This window comes from Lampetra planeri, chromosome 28 (genome assembly GCF_965212315.1).
Source record: "Lampetra planeri chromosome 28, kcLamPlan1.2.h2, whole genome shotgun sequence".
Taxonomy (NCBI): domain Eukaryota; kingdom Metazoa; phylum Chordata; class Hyperoartia; order Petromyzontiformes; family Petromyzontidae; genus Lampetra; species Lampetra planeri.
In genome coordinates this window covers 9,630,559-9,647,376 of record NC_136134.1, presented here as the reverse complement: position 1 = coordinate 9,647,376, position 16,818 = coordinate 9,630,559, and the positions used below count along the sequence as shown (strand labels likewise).

The following is a 16,818-nucleotide window of genomic DNA, read 5'->3' as shown; positions in this document are numbered from 1 at the left end:
TACTGAATGCACTCCAGAGAGCAGCGCCCAAGTTAAAGTCAATTCTTTTCATATAAACGATCTAATGTGTGGGATGTTTTGAATGATTTTGTATATTTTTGACCCAACAGAATGGTTTCACGACGACTTATGGAGATTGATGCCATAAAAATGTGTGGGGGGGGGGGGCTGGCTTGAGTCATATTGGCTCAAGATAGAGGAGGAAAGTGGAAAAAAATGATGAAATGTGCAGTGGATACTTACTTGTTTGCCCATGTATCGTAATGATGATGATATATTTTTTCTAATGCGTTCATGGTAAATAATTATTCGTGCGTGTTTGACAAAGAAATAAAGTGGATGATTGATTATTCAGCGGATTTCGGGGGGGGGGGAAAGGGGGCACCGGATTTTCAAAAATGCTGGATAATCACTAAAGAATGATTATTTAAAATAGATTATTTTTTAACATTCTTGTATAACATTATGTTTTTAGGTGTTGTGTACATGTTTTTTTAGTGCTTTACATTTGTTACATTTTCCGAAATTGGCATAAATAAACATACACATATACACAAATAAATATCCTACTCTAAAAAAGTTATTGTGTTTACTGTACCGCACTTACCACTCCAATCTCGAAAACTCTGCATGAGGTGATGTACGTGGTAGTACTATGCTCTCGTTTTACCAACTTGTGTTCGATGATCACCGGACTGATGATGCAGCCTTTACACCGTTTCCCCGAATTACACGCAATTTTCGCCGGCTCGCATTGTGTATTTTTTAAAAATCTATTAGTCATTAAAAATTATGTACGTGCAGTAGTTTCATTGTTTAAGTTGTATGTATGTTGTGTGTAATGTATTGTATATAATATTCGACACTCAAATCAAGCATAGCTATTTTTTTTGTCAGGCACGTGGTGACGGTCGCCGGACTGGGTTACAGTCTTTGGAGCGGTTTTGCCGGTTTCGCCGGATCGACCCCTTATCATTGCCCTACCTTACTGCAGACCATTTCAGACCTTATTAATCACCTTGTGCCATTATAAATCTCAACATTCATCCTACAAAGTCCCATCATAAGGGAGAAATACAAATAAATAGTGTAAAACAATGTTTTTTGCCCGTATTGAAATGGCTGAATACCATATAGACCTGAAAACACAATTTCCCTGCACAAGAATACGGGTAAGCGGTATGGGTTGACAGGTATGCATTCTAGCTCATCCAACCTACCAGCGGCCTGGGAAATATGATAATGGTGAAAAATTATTCACGTATTTCACACTCTGTGGCTATAATAACTGCATGCACGTTGTCGTAAATAACCGCTTAACGGAGAAGAAAAAACAAACGTGGTGTACATCGTTGCAACATATAACACGAATCACACGGTGGAAAAATAACTCCGTTTTTTATCTCCATTCGAACAATGTCTGATTATCAAGAAAGCACGGCAGAGTATTTTAGAGGACGCAGTGGCTCGTAAAAAAAATGGCATGGATATCTGACACCGGTTAATTCGCTTAAATTGAGCCTAATATATAAAAGATATCTGATCCACAGACCACCCATGAATAAAAAATATATACCAGGGCAAGCTGAGCAGACGTAAACATGACGAGTGTGTGAACTGGCACCGAAATACACAATTCGAATGCTTGTTGAATAGTTCGGTATTCTCATTATCCTCATAATCGTATAATGAACATAATAAACAATATTGTTTTAGTTGTAATATATAGTGGTAGATGCTCACCCCGAGATCTCATTACTCTGATAGTGCATTGTCTTTGAGCTGTACGCCTTTTGGCGTCCTCTGGTCTAACACCGTTTGAGATGAGGCTCAAAAGAAAGCTGTCTCTGTTGTGGACCAATCCGTGTCAAAGACAATGTATATATTATCAGAGTATGTTTTTTGTTTGCATTCTGACCACAAGTATTGTGGCTAATGCAGACATGATTCCTTGTAAAAGGTTTCAGTTTGGTGTTTTAACATCTTAACACCTGTTTTGTTGCCAGAAAAAAGGGGAAAAAGCTATTATGATATCGTGGTATCGTTCACTCAAATTGTGTCTTTAAATCGTTGAGGAACCCAAGAAAAGCTGAGAGGCAACAGCCAGACAGTGAGCTGGCACTGCCAACGATTTCCCAAGATCTGCAGTCCTTTATTGCCAGAGAGGGTAAAACCTATTTTAATTGTTTCATCAGTCCAATTTCTTACCTATAAAAGTTATTTTTGTCTGTCTGTGTGTGTCCTTGTAACGCTTTTGACTGACAAACTGTTGGATTTACGTTTCAACAAAGTACACAGATACGAACACTCTCTATTTGTTTTTGCCCTTGGTCCAATGTAAACGAAGAAAATCACACTTTGTAACAATGTACGCATCTGCGCATGCGCGGAAACGCCGACTCGCGGTTGATTCTACTGTAGTGTCAGTAGATACTACTGTAGAGTCAGTAGATACTACTGTAGAGTCAGTAGATACTACTGTAGAGTCAGTAGTTACTACTGTAGAGTCAGTAGATACTGCTATAGAGTCAGTAGATACTACTATAGAGTCAGTAGTTACTACTATAGTGTCAGTAGATACTACTGTAGAGTCAAATACTACTGTAGAGTCAGTAGATACTACTGTAGAGTCAATTGATACTGCTATAGTCAGTAGATACTAGTGTATAGTTACTCTATTGTATGTAGGGTGTGTAGGTATATATGCCTACACAATAAAAAAAAACTGGGTTGGGGGGGGACTAAAAACATTTTTGGAGGGGGGGGGGGGGTCGACAATGATTGGAAACCTTTTAGATCAATTATTTAAACCCCACTTTATATACCTCTTAAAATATTGTTGATGAACAAATGCTATTTGTGTATGTTTATCTTATGTCACTTTTAAGAGAAGACAAGTTTTTAAATATATTTTTCCCCAGGCAAAGCTTGGGTACTTCCTGATAGTATACATAGCTGCTTTCAGCCAATTAATGTGTGTATACATGTGGGAGGATATCAGGAGCACCCAGAGAAAACCCACACAAGCGAGGAGGCAACACTCGATCCTATACAGAAGGGACAGATATTAGTCCATGCTTCCTGTACTGCCGTCTCCTGGCGAGCCGTGGTATTGCACCTCGGCGCCCATGGCTAGGGAGTTTCCCAAGATTTGTGCCCCCCCCCCCCCCGTATATCCGTCGTGTGAAAATGTGTTATAACACATTCCTGCGGAGGGAGCTGGTAGGAACGTTGGGTTGCTCGGTCAATGGCCAGGGTCAACGGCGGCGTGGTGTATTCCGCAAATATGCCCGACTGTGAGGGCAGGCACAAGCCGCGTGAGTAGGTTAAACGTTGAGTTTTATAAGGGCACCACGGGGTGACCAGCCCCTCCCCACCCAGCCCCACCCCTCCCACCCCCATCCAGCCTCACCCTCCCCACCCAGCCCCTCCCCACCCTCCCCACCCAGCCCCACCCTCCCCACCCAGCCCCTCCCCACCCTCCCCTCCCCACCCAGCCCCTCCCCACCCAGCCCCTCCCCACCCTCCCCTCTCCACCTAGCCCCACCCCTCCCATTTTTGGATGCACGACAGACGGACAAAATAATCCCCTGTGGGCTGGTGTAACCAGGAGGTTACTACAAGTATAACCTCGTTAATCAGTTAAATACAAATTTGTCTCATTTAGAGCTTGTAATTTTAGTGGTATACTATTTATTTTTTGACATTACAGTATAATACGATAAAAGGCAATATAAAATAAGGGGAAGACACAGCCACTGAAACAATACAAAAAATTACAAGGCGTATTCGGTATATCCGCCCATGTTATATTGCACATACTGTGTGTATTTTTCTGTTATAAGGCAGTGTTACTGAGAATCTTTTGTTAAAATTAAAATGTAATGCCATTTGTCAATCACAGGCCTGACGGTCCACGGACAAGAGCAAAATCCGGTATCGCCTAAGGTAGCAAAACTGCAGTCCGATTTATTTATACGGACAAAAAATAGTGAATGGACGTGTGTTGAACTTTTTACGCACCGTATGTATGTAGCCGACCGTGCTAATTGGAGGTGCGGGGAAAGGTCAAAAAACCAAACACAAAAAGCAGTGCTAAAGAAATGAGTTTTCAATCTAGATTTGAAAGCGCATAGCTCCAGTGTCTTCCTAATATCGGAAGGAAGAGCGTTCCAGACGGCCGCTGAAGGGCATCCGAAAGCACCGCGTGATGTGGTGACCGTCTTTGTTCGATGGCCAGCCAAAAGCTGCTGCTGCTAGCGAGGATGACCCGGGTTTTTGCGTGACGGTTCATGCTCCCTGACGAGATGAGCGAGGTATAAGATTGCTCGATGACCCCAACAATTTAAAGTGTGTATCCACGTAATTCACTGCTATTGGCCACATAAACAAATTAGAAAAGCTAAAGTCATAGCCACCTGAGGTGGTACCGACAAGTGTGATATATCTTGTGGGCTCAAAGACGACAAAAGGGGAATAAAGTAGAAATATTTTTGGGTCTTTCGGTAAAGTCCCGTAGATAGAATTTTTTTATAAATAAAAATGAATAGAAATAAATATATCTAAGTGACTTTACCGAAAGAGCGAAGAATATGAATTCCTGCAGTCATGAAAGCTTTAAGTCAAAGTTATATAATGCGACGTTTTGGGCAATGACGCATTGTGTTTTTTTGGTAATTAATTTCGTCCATAATACAGGTTTTTTTTGGGTAAGATCGCGTATCTAACCCAATGTTTTTTTTTATCATGGATAAAACAGGTCGCGAAAGCCTACGTGTTAATTCCTTTTGTGTGTGTGCACCGCCGCCAATGGAGTGTCACAATTGTTTAGTCCTTTACTTAATTACTTTAACATTGTACGATAAGCGCACAGTTACACGTGTAAAGCAAACACAGAGTTCACACGCGCGTTAGATAACGGAGGGAATCTTTTGGGGGACAAAAAAAACCCTCTCCCCATCTTTTTGGAACAAGATTAAAACTTTGCATTGCAGTTTTTTTCTTGTTTGCAATTCATTTTCGAGTCTGGAAAGTCCCCATCATTTTAAAGCGCAGTCATTTCCACTGAAAATGCCAAATTTAGCTGTTGGATCAGAGGAAATATATATTTATTAGTATTATTTTAATAAAACCCAACAGACCACAAAGGGGTTTCAGAGCGATGTATGGAATAAATGTTACATATCAATGTTAAAAAGATAGCCCATTGAACATTCACCAATGGTGTTAACCCTGATAGGAATTTAACTTTGGATTGCCGGGTTCACAGCGCACCATGCTAACAGATCTAGCCATCGTTCCATCCCCATAAACGTAACCGTCATTGCAAATGAGCTGCAAGGTAACAGAAACACAGCGGTGTTTAAACAATTGTTAGTCGTGTCACTAACTCTATAACAAGCCACGAATGTGGGGCCCATTGCACGTCGGTTCAAAGTCATTATTCAACTTCTTCACCGCGAAGCAAAAAGTGAGAAACGCCGCGTAGGTTGAGTTGTTTCGGCGCTTTTAAATCACTTTTTAACACGTCGTGGACTTTCTCCACCAAATACTCTCCATGACAACGTTTTTGTCCTCACTTTAGATCGCGTAAATATTAATGCGTCGTTAAACCCAGCCACCACTCAACACGGCCAATTATTAAGGTTTGTTGCGTAAACAAAAAATATTTCCAAAATCATGAACAAACACAAGATCCATGTCCGATTTAACACAGTACATAAATTCGTGATCTTATCCCATCTGTGAAGGTCAAGATTCCTGACACGCAATATCCAGGCGTCTACAAACTAAACTGTATCTGCGGCAGCAGTTACATTGGGGAAACTAAGCGACATGTCTGTGACCGTGTTCGTGAGCAATAAGAAAGATTTGAAACACGGTAGAACCAATACTTCTGCCGTGGCTGGTCATTATTTTAATGCGACTGGCTCACACGAAATTGATTTCTCTAACACGATGGCACTTTGCGAGCCTACTAGCTATCAACAAAGATCCGTTCATGAAGCCATCCATACATACAGACACAATTTCAACCGAGAGGAAGGTTATAGACTCAGAAATCATTGGAAAGATGTCATCAACCACTTTGGGTCATGACTTGACTTGTGTTTTCTTGTCAATCAACCTCCACCATCAGCAGTGTGGTGTGTGGAGCGGGGTGCAGGGATTTCCTGGCGGCCCTTTGCTGCATTGGCATTGCTGCTGCATTGGCATTGCTGCTGCATTGGCATTGCTGCTGCATTGGCATTGCTGCTGCATTGGCATTGCTGCTGCATTGGCATTGCTGCTGCATTGGCATTGCTGCTGCATTGGCATTGCTGTCCCACACATGCTTCTGGTGCTGCTGATACACTTGGGCTACGCCCATCTCCAAACCTTTATAAACAGTTTGCTTTTAGAGGCTAACCCCTTTTTCTGATGATGACCGCTTGTGTTGCGATCGAAACGTCGTGGTATTTTTATTCTCTTTATTTTTATTATTCTTTTTTCTATCTATGTGACTTTACCGAAATAACCAAAGAATAAAAACGTTCCAATTAGTTACAAGTTATTCTTATTTAGTTACAAGTTCATCACACCGGTGTGGTGGAGAGTAAACCCACAACATTTACAATTCTAGTACGACGTTTCGCTGGTGATTACAACCAGCATCATCAGGGTAAAGGGGATATCATCACTGTGAGTTTATCAGGCGCGAATACATACTTGGCAACCCCTTATCAGTGCCTACCCTATTACAGACCAATGCAGACCTTATTGATCACCCCGTGCCCTTATCAATCTCAACGTTCATCCTAAAAAGTCCCATCACAAGGTAGAGCACACAAACAAATAGACAAAAACACGTGTTTTGCCCGTATTGAAACGGCTGTCTCAGTTTCCCTGTACAAGAATACTGGTAAACCGTATGGGTTGACGGGTTAATGTAGTCATATAAATTACAATGGATATTGTTAATCTGAGCATATGCAGGACCTATTATTGGTCGGTTTAGTCACAGTTAATAAATATTGAATCAACATACCTGCATAGGCATTCAATTAAACAGTGTATCACTTTAAGGCATGGGTGGCCAATTGTAACATGTAACGCCAAGCGTATTATCAAGTGATACATTCTTGATTTGAAGCTTTCGTGACTGCAGGAATCCATACTCTTTGGTTCTTTCGGTAAAGTCACGTAGGTAGAAAAAATGATTATTGTTACAATTGGCCACTCATGCATTAATCTCAGTTGAGAAAGACAGGCATTGATAACGACTCTAATACAAGATAATCAGAATTCATAAAGTGCCTAAATTATGTTGTATCTCAAGATAGCGTACGATTGTGTGGACATCTCTGCATGTCGTTAGGCGTGATGATGTCGGACGTTTTGCACCACGTGCTGGAAGTTATTTTAGGGACTGGAACTAAACGTCGGACATCGTGCCAAACAACACGCGGTAACCGAAGAAAAAACTAAGTTGGAGATCAATATGGGAACATGCACATTGTGACATTGTGAGAACTCGGGAAAATAAGATGTGGGGATTGTAGTACGGCTCACATAACGTGCAATTCTAACCAATATATTATCGTATATAATATTTTGCTATTCGGTGTCCGAAATGGTCACTTGAATGTTCTAAAAGCAATGTCAGATTACTAAGTTGGAAATTGTTTGAACAAAAACTTTCAGAAACCGCTTTACCACGTGAACAGTGGGCCACTGTGGAAATTAATGTTGGCAGAACAGATTTTATTTCAAGGACATGTCTGTCCAATACAATGACTACATATGACGATGTCACATCACGGCTTGTCCGTGGTATTAATACGAGTGTAGTCCAAATCATTAAATACGACAAATTATAGTAAATGTGTTTGACAAAATTATTTCCAGTCAATCAATCCCCCCAGGATTTGTAACGCGCAGCCTTATTCGGCAAAACAAAATATCCGAGATCAGAACACGAACGGCACAGGCGCAAATGAAACTAAGTTAAACTAACCAGAAGTGAAAATACACGTGTTTTTGTTTTTAAAGTGCGGTTCTTAAAAGCACCGATTGTCGCGGCTGATCTGACTTCGATCGGCAGGGACCTTTCCAGACAACGGGGGGGGGGGGGGGGGTGCTACAGACGAACAAGCTCGGTCCGTTCTGCCGGCCGAAGCCGAGTGGACCTCACACACCACAGAAGCAGCAGCAGCTGGGCCATTAGCAGATGAGCGTAGGTTTCGTGATGGTACTTTTAAGATGCCAACATCATTTCAACTAGATTTGAAGTTTTCGTGACTGCAAGGGTTCATACTCTTTGTTTTTTTTCGGTAAAGTCACGTAGGTAAAAACAAATTAAATCACGACGTTTCGGGGGCAACACAAGCTTCCGTCTTTTTTTTTTACGTGACTTTACCGAAAAAACCAAAGAGTATAATTTCAACTGTGTTTGTGTGTTCTGGCAGCTTACAATAAAGTTATATAAATATGAAAAAAAAAACAACTCGGAGCTGTTTGGCGTGGACACACTTTGGATTTAGCTGCTGGAAGTAGTCAATACAACATGGCATGTGTGTCTATGACGGCCATTACGCCAACAACAATTATTATAATTACAATGCTTATTTACTGAAAAAGAGCACTTTCCCCAACAGTTGTAGGATACGGGGGGGGGGGATCTTTGCCTTTATCTCCCTCTCCTGTGCTAGGGGCGGGCGGGGGGGGATGCTTTGTGCTCTCACCCGATGCCGTCTCCAGTAGACGCGTGTGCCCTCCTGGCTCCAGGGAAGGAGCAGCAGTAGCCGAGCTCGGAGGTGACGTCCACCTGCCAATTCATCCCGACTCTCTCCTCCGCGAGCCTCTTTCCTTCTTAACTGCCTCCTGTCCAGCTCCGTCAACCGGTGGGGGAGGAGGGAAGAGAGGAGGGGAGGAGGGGGGTCACCACTTCTCCCCCTCGTCTCAAAAGCCACCAATCAGACCGAGCTGGAGCAATTTAATCGGTCAATCAATAATTATTCCTTGTCCTTCCCACCCCCACCAACCCCACCGCCGCCACCATCACCGTCGCATCGTTCCACCCCAGCTGGAGCACCATCGAAGCGAGGCGCCGCTATATGCTGCGAATGGACTCGGCACGTGGTGCGTCATTCCGATTGGAATCTGATGTCGAGGGCGGTGATTTTTTGTGTTTTTTCTTATCTACAGATCACGTGGACCGTGACATGCCACTCTTAACCCCCCCCCCGCCGCAAATCCCATCGTTTGTTTGCTCGCTGTAGCTCGCTTACCCCACACCACCCCAGAGTGTCGCTCACCGCGTGTTATATCATCTTCCTAAACGCGCCCCCAAAAATATCGCACCACAGCTCACACGGCCAACGTCCCCCACCAACGCCCCACGGTCGGATTAACGCAGGGAGGTCTTTAGAGACTCTAGCCCAGGGCCCCGTATTGTAAGCCCCTCCCTCCACCCCTAAACAAAAATAAAATATTCTACTTTATTATGGTTAAAATGCAATATTGTAGCACGATGAGAAATCATATCGTGTGATTTGTCCCTTAAAGGCAAAGCAACAATGTGTATTACTACAAGTTAATATACTCATCCGTATATATACTCACCCATTCGTTCACTCAGCCACTCACACATCCACTCATGAATTTATTCACCACACTATAATAGGAGAAAGTGATACTGTAGCATTATGGTAAATCCTATATTGTAATTTGGCCATGAAAGCTATATAATCACGCTTGTGTATACTGTATCTACACATCCCTTAATTCACTCACCCACTCATTCATTCACTCACTCAATTATCCACTCAGTGACACATTCACTCATCCATTCACCCACTCACTATAATGGTAGAAACGTGATGCTGTAGCACTATGATAATCCTTATAGTGTCATTCGGTGATGAACATCATAGCGTCACGGTATTATGAACTTCCAGTTGAGCACCAAATTTATAACCGCATTTTCGTTTCAAATTTTCATTTTGCTTTGCAATTCATATCTCGTTTTCAAAAAACCAAAGGCCCTCAGAACCTCAAGATTCCACCCCGCGGAACGAAAGGAGGAATGAAAGGGCTCGCGAACACAAGAACGGGCAGAGAAACGAGCAACTCCAACAGGAGATTAAATTCCGACCGTGCAAAAGGAACCACAACACGCACGCGCCCCTGGTTTCGTTCTGCCTACAGAAGACGCTGCACCAATATATCACACGGGCGCTACGCCCATCGTCTCTTCGCACGAAGTGGAAAATTTAGAAGAAAAAGCCCCACACCACCCAAACCGCGAACGCGGATCAGCGTCGCAAAATAACAAAAAACATCGCCCCAGATCCTCAATCACGCTGCCTCCACCGCACCCCACAGCATCGCTCAACGGGCAATGGGATGGGGCAGCCTAAACCGAATCGCTTGTGTTGTTGGCTCAATAAACCGGACCCACTTCTCACCTGAAGACGATTGCACGTGTTGCGTTCGAAACGTCGTGATCAATTATTTTTCTATCTACGTGACTTTACCGAAAGACCCAAAGAGTGTGAATTCCTGCAGTCACGAAAGCTTCAAATCAAGATCGGACCCACTTATTGCAAAATGTTCTTGTTGTCACATTTAACGCGAGAGCAACAAGTCAAGGGAAGGGCCTTGAGAACGATTTACGGCTTCCTCCTTTCACGTCGTTCAGCAAATACGCCGTCGCTTTGTTAACACTCCGCTACCTGATTTTGCGCAGCCTCAAGCCCCCCCCCCCAGGCTTACGTTGCTCCCAGCATCGATCGGCCTTTCTCGTTATCCCTCGCCTCTCAGCCACCACCACCACCACTAACTACCTACCCCTGTAAATCGCTTTGATTGACGTCGCTTCGATATTCGTCGCCGCCCCTTTCAAGAACGCATCCCCGACGTTAACCGGGGTATTAGTGTACTATATATATAGAGATACCCCCCCCCACCCCCTCAACCGATTGCAGCCCCTTAGCCCCCCATCAAACTTAATCTAGCCCTGCCAAAGCTCACCCTGTCTACAAATCGTGTGCTCCGCCACATCACCGCCCTTCCCTCCACACCCCCTCCCCTTCAACGCCCACACACACACACACACAGCAAAAGACAAAGATCCCCCGTATAGCCTTAATAGACTGGTGGGGCAAGTGCTGTTAGCGAGTGGCACCCATGAAGGCCGGCACTGTGGTTCACGAGGGGGTGGGTGGCCAGAACCACGCCCAACCGCCTTTGTCTCCCTAGTGGCGATGTTTACACACCACACCAGTTACTCATTTGAGGCTGAGTCGACCCAGGGGAGGCCCAGGACCTGTTCAGATAATCTGTCACTGGTGTTGGCCCTGAGCAGGAATCGAACTCGGGTCGCCAGGTTCGTAGCGCAGCGCGCTAACCACTACACTACCACTCCCCACATGCACACACAGCACACACCCAAGCAGCACTCACACATGCAGCACTCACACATGCAGCACACACACACGCACGCGGAGCACACACACACATGCAGCACACACACAAGCAGCACACACACATGCAGCACACACACATGCAGCACACACACAAGCAGCACACACACACGCAGCACACACACGCAGCACACACGCACAGCACACACGCAGCACACACGCAGCACACACACACAGCGCACACGCAGCACACACACACAGCACACACGCAGCACACACGCAGCACACACGCATCACACACGCAGCACACATCACACACGCAGTACACACACACAGCACACACGCAGCACACACGCAGCACCCACACACAGCACACACACAGCACACACGCATCACACACGCAGCACACAGCACACACGCAGCACACACGCATCACACACGCAGCACACACACACTCAGCACACACGCACGCAGCACACACACACAGCACACACGCATCACACACGCAGCACACACACAGCACACACACGCAGCACACACACAGCACACACACACAGCACACACGCAGCACACACACACAGCACACACGCAGCACACACAGCACACGCAACACACACACGCAGCACACACGCAGCACACACACGCATCACACACACACGCATCACACACGCATCACACACGCAGCACACAAACACAGCACACACGCATCACACACGCAGCACACAAACACAGCACACACGCATCACACACGCAGCACACACGCATCACACACGCAGCACACATCACACACGCAGTACACCCACACACAGCACACACACAGCACACACGCATCACACACGCAGCACACAGCACACACGCAGCACACACGCATCACACACGCAGCACACACACACTCAGCACACACGCACGCAGCACACACACACAGCACACACGCATCACACACGCAGCACACACACAGCACACACACGCAGCACACACACAGCACACACACGCAGCACACACACAGCACACACGCAGCACACACACACAGCACACACGCAGCACACACAGCACACGCAACACACACACGCAGCACACACACGCAGCACACACACGCATCACACACACACGCATCACACACGCAGCACACAAACACAGCACACACGCATCACACACGCAGCACACACACACAGCACACACGCAGCACACACACACGCAGCACACACACGCAGCACACACACACGCAGCACCACACACTCAGCACACACGCAGCACACACGCAGCCGCTCCCAGAGCTGCCCACCCCCGGCCGACGACGTTGGCTCTTTCTTGGCCAATGGAGAGTTCGTGAGGTGCATCGCGGGCAGCCTTCTGCACAGAAATACACACAAACACGGGCGCATAGATACCCCGGGCACAACAGCAGCAACACGTAGGAACGAGAAACACAGAGACAAAGATCCCCCGTGTAGCCTTAACAGGCCGTTGAGGCAAGTTCCGTAAGTGGAACGGCACAGGGAGTGGGTGGATTGGCAAGAAAAACCACGCCCGGCCGCCTTTGTCTCCCCAGTGGCGGCATTTACACACCGCATCCGATTCAGATATTCGTCACTGATATTGGCTGTGAGCGGGAATCGAACTCGGGTGGTCGGTTTCATAGCGCAGTGCCCCACTTAGAAACACAAAGATAAAGTTCCCCCCTATAGCCTTAATAGACTTGGGGCAAGTGCTGTTAGCGAGTAACACCTAATGAAGGCCGGCACGTCGCAGGAGGGGGTGGGTGGGTAGCACCACGCCCGGCTGCCTTTGTCTCCCCGGTGCTGATGTTTACATACCAAACCAGGTACTCATTTTAGACTGAGTTGATCTAGGGGAGACTCGCTCACGACAGTACATAGAGATACACATACAATACTCTACACACACAGTAACTATACGGGGTGGTCCAGATGTCCTGTGACCCTCCCATTTAATAATTATCTAAAACGTAATGTCTTTTTTGTTAAAGTAAGGTTTGATTTAAAACAGAAATGAATGCGCAAAGGGGGAAAAAATGTTGGGAGTCAATTTATGGGGGGGGGGGGGGTCACAAGACATCTGCACCACGCTGGAGTGAGCACACGCGTATGTGAGCCCGGGTTCCCCATTGATCCGGGCATGCGAGCACACACGCACGCTGTACCAGAAAGTGGTCGGGAGATGGCAGTACTGCAAGTGGGTTGAATGAATTGGTGCCGAGCTTTGGAGCGTCATCTCCTCGTCGCACGCGATGGGGCTTCTCCGGGCTCTCCACTGACCTCCCACACGCGCAGTAGCAGGACCCTCCTGACAAAGACGTCTTGAGACTCATCGAAGCTACGATGGCCAGCTTAGCATTGTGCATTTTTCATTGTATTATTACTATTAGAGAAAAGTGGTCGCGTGGATTTTTCCCCGGGTCCTCCGGTTTATTCCCTCCCAACATTTCGAATCAACATCACGCGTTTAAGATTATTTGGTTGCAATACATGTCCACGCGATAAGCCACTTTGTTGAGCTATCATTCGTGACCAGGTCGCTTCTGAAAAGAGCTATACAGCTCAGTGGGCCTTAGCTGCTAAAATAAAATGTTTAATAGTAATAGTTTACATGACATTTCATACAGCACATGAATACCAAGCACATACGCTCTTACAGACTACTCGAACTTTTAATTCGCGTAACAAACCACTCAACATATTCGTCAATACCACTGTGGCATTAAACGGAAATATATATAATGGGCGACGTTTCAGGCAATGGCGCTTCTTCATAGCAAGCCGAAGACACGTCGCAGTCATAGTCACATGGCGCATGGCTTAAACGCATCTGAGCCATCAAGAAAGGACCATTGTCTGAAACGAACGACTTTTTGTGAAGGCCTCATTGGCATCATTGACGCATGAGTTGGGATTGTTGCTGATTGTGCACCTAGCATGGCACAAGCGCCGCGGTGCGGACGTCACCATCACTTCGCGGTGATCAGCGGCGGTTGTTGTTGTGGTTGTTGTTGTGCTTTGCGCACCACTGCCAAACGAGCAACAGTAGCGGCAGCACCCAATTCTATTTTTAAACAACACCACCAAGGTGAGAGAGGCGCGTGTGTGTGTTACTCACACCCGCCGATGATAAGATTCGATCGCATTTACAAGCAAAAGCTGAACAGGAGAAAATGCCGTCTCATTTATAGCAGTTTCGAAAACTCGGTTCCAGGAATAAGTCTTAGTACGTGGATAATTTCACACTGCCGGACACAAAGACGCCCCGTATAGCCTTAACATACTGTTGGGGCAAGTGCTGTTAGCGAGCACCTATGAAGGCCGACACGGCACACGAGGGAGTGGGTAACTAAAACCACGCCCTGCCGCCTTTGTCTTCCCAGGTACTCATTTGAGGCTGAGTCGACCTAGAAGAGGCCCAGGACCGATTCAGATAATCGTCACTGGTGTTGGCCGTGAGCGGGAATCGAACTGGGCAAGGGTTCGTAGTGCAGTGCGCTGACCTCTACACTACCGCTCCCCACACTGTAGGACACACACACACACACCACACACACCACACACACACACACCACACACACACCACACACCCACACACCATACACACCACACACACACACCACACACACCACACACACACCACACACACACACCACACACACACCACACACACACCACACACCCACACACCACACACCCACACACCACACACACACACCACACACACACACCACACACACACACCACACACACCACACACCCACACACCACACACACACACCATACACACCACACACACGCACCACACACACCACACACACACACCACACACATACCACACAAACACACAACACACACACACACCACACACACACCACACACACCACACACTACACACACACCACACACACACACCACACACACTACACACACACACACACCACACACACACTACACACACCACACACACACACACACCAAACACACCACACACACCACCCACACCACCTACACAGACCACACACACACACCACACACACACACACCACACACACGCGCGCACCACACACACACACCACACACCACACACACACCACACACACACACACACCACACACACACCACACACACACCACACACACACTACACACACACACCACCCACGCACTGCCCACGCGCCACCCACGCTCCAGACTTAAACACTTCATCAACATCACTCAAGGTCAATTCACTGCAGCAGTCACACATGCACGTCCGTATGTTGAACTTTGTAAAGACTCAAGGATGATTACACCCTTCACACTCACCATCTGTTTACAATGTTGAGTGGGCTCTCACTGCCGTGCAATGCATTGTCACGTTGTTGTTGATGTTGTTGTTTAGCGAATGTCAATAACACACTCAGCCGTGTTTGCTTATTTATTTATTGCACTTCCACCTGCAGCTTTTCAAGTGGGGAAAACGAATCGCAGCTATCCAAGGTTTAAAATATATATATTATTGCCTTCACTACGGAGGTGTTTACTAAGTGGAGGACATTAGCCTCCGATTGCTGTTACACAATAAAGTTCGCCTCCTCTCGTCGTCTTTTCTACAAAAGTACAATCGCCCGAGCACTGCTTGCGTGACAGTTTTGTGGTTCTGTGTCTCAGTTAATGTCGGTTTATTGGACTCCTGGCTCAGCTTACTGCAACCGGCTCGACAACCTGCGGCTCCTTGAAGGATCCCTTCAATGAGCCCTTCAAGGACCCCTTGGTGACCGTTAATTTATTGAGGAGCCACCGTCTCGTATACAGATGCGCTTCTGCGGCCGTCTGGAACGCTCTTCCCTCCGACATCAGGAAGCCACTGGAGCACTTTTAAATAATCGAGATTGGAAACTCAATTCTTTAGAACTGCTCGTCGCTGTGTTTAGTTTGTCATTTCCCCGCACAGCTGTCTCGTGCAACATCGAGTGTTGTGTGCCGAATTCGAATAAAATGGCTCTTACTTTTATTATTTTGGTTGCTGACCCGTGGTTTATTGGCTTGTTCCCAATGCTGATTTTTTTTCTTCCAGTAGCGGTCTCCTACGTATGGCCCTTGCTAAGGAACGATCCACCTGGCGCCTACACACGAGGCGATATCATCATCATCATCACTCCACACACAAGACAAAGATCCCCCATAAAGCCTTTCACATACTATTGGGGCAAGCGCTGTTAGCGAGCATCCACTAAGGTGCTCGCTAGGCCGCACGACTAAGTGGTGTGGTCATTACCACGTGGGTCGCCTTTGTCTCCCCCAGTGCTGATTTTTACGCGACGCACAATTTTTAATGAATTAAGCGAAAGTTCCGTCACAGGTTCAGATGCTTATCCCTGGCCCGCTACACACGCAGCTGATGTTATCCATGGCCGGGAATTGAACCCAGCTAGC

The 16,818-nt window shown here is 46.4% G+C and overlaps 1 protein-coding gene across 2 annotated transcripts in view; it reads right to left on the bottom strand.

Annotated features, from left to right (window-relative positions):
* Positions 1–8,847, bottom strand: part of LOC144728410 (tumor protein 63-like) — a 44,837-nt gene extending 35,990 nt beyond the window's left edge. Inside the window, exon 1 of one of the 2 annotated variants that reach the window (XM_078607830.1) lies at positions 8,724–8,847. In XM_078607830.1, coding sequence (XP_078463956.1) covers positions 8,724–8,818 — 95 coding nt within the window. In that variant the 5' untranslated portion in view covers positions 8,819–8,847. The remainder of the gene's footprint in view (positions 1–8,723) is intronic. The other variant, XM_078607829.1, reaches the window with a different exon arrangement.
* Positions 8,848–16,818: the final 7,971 nt, after the last annotated feature.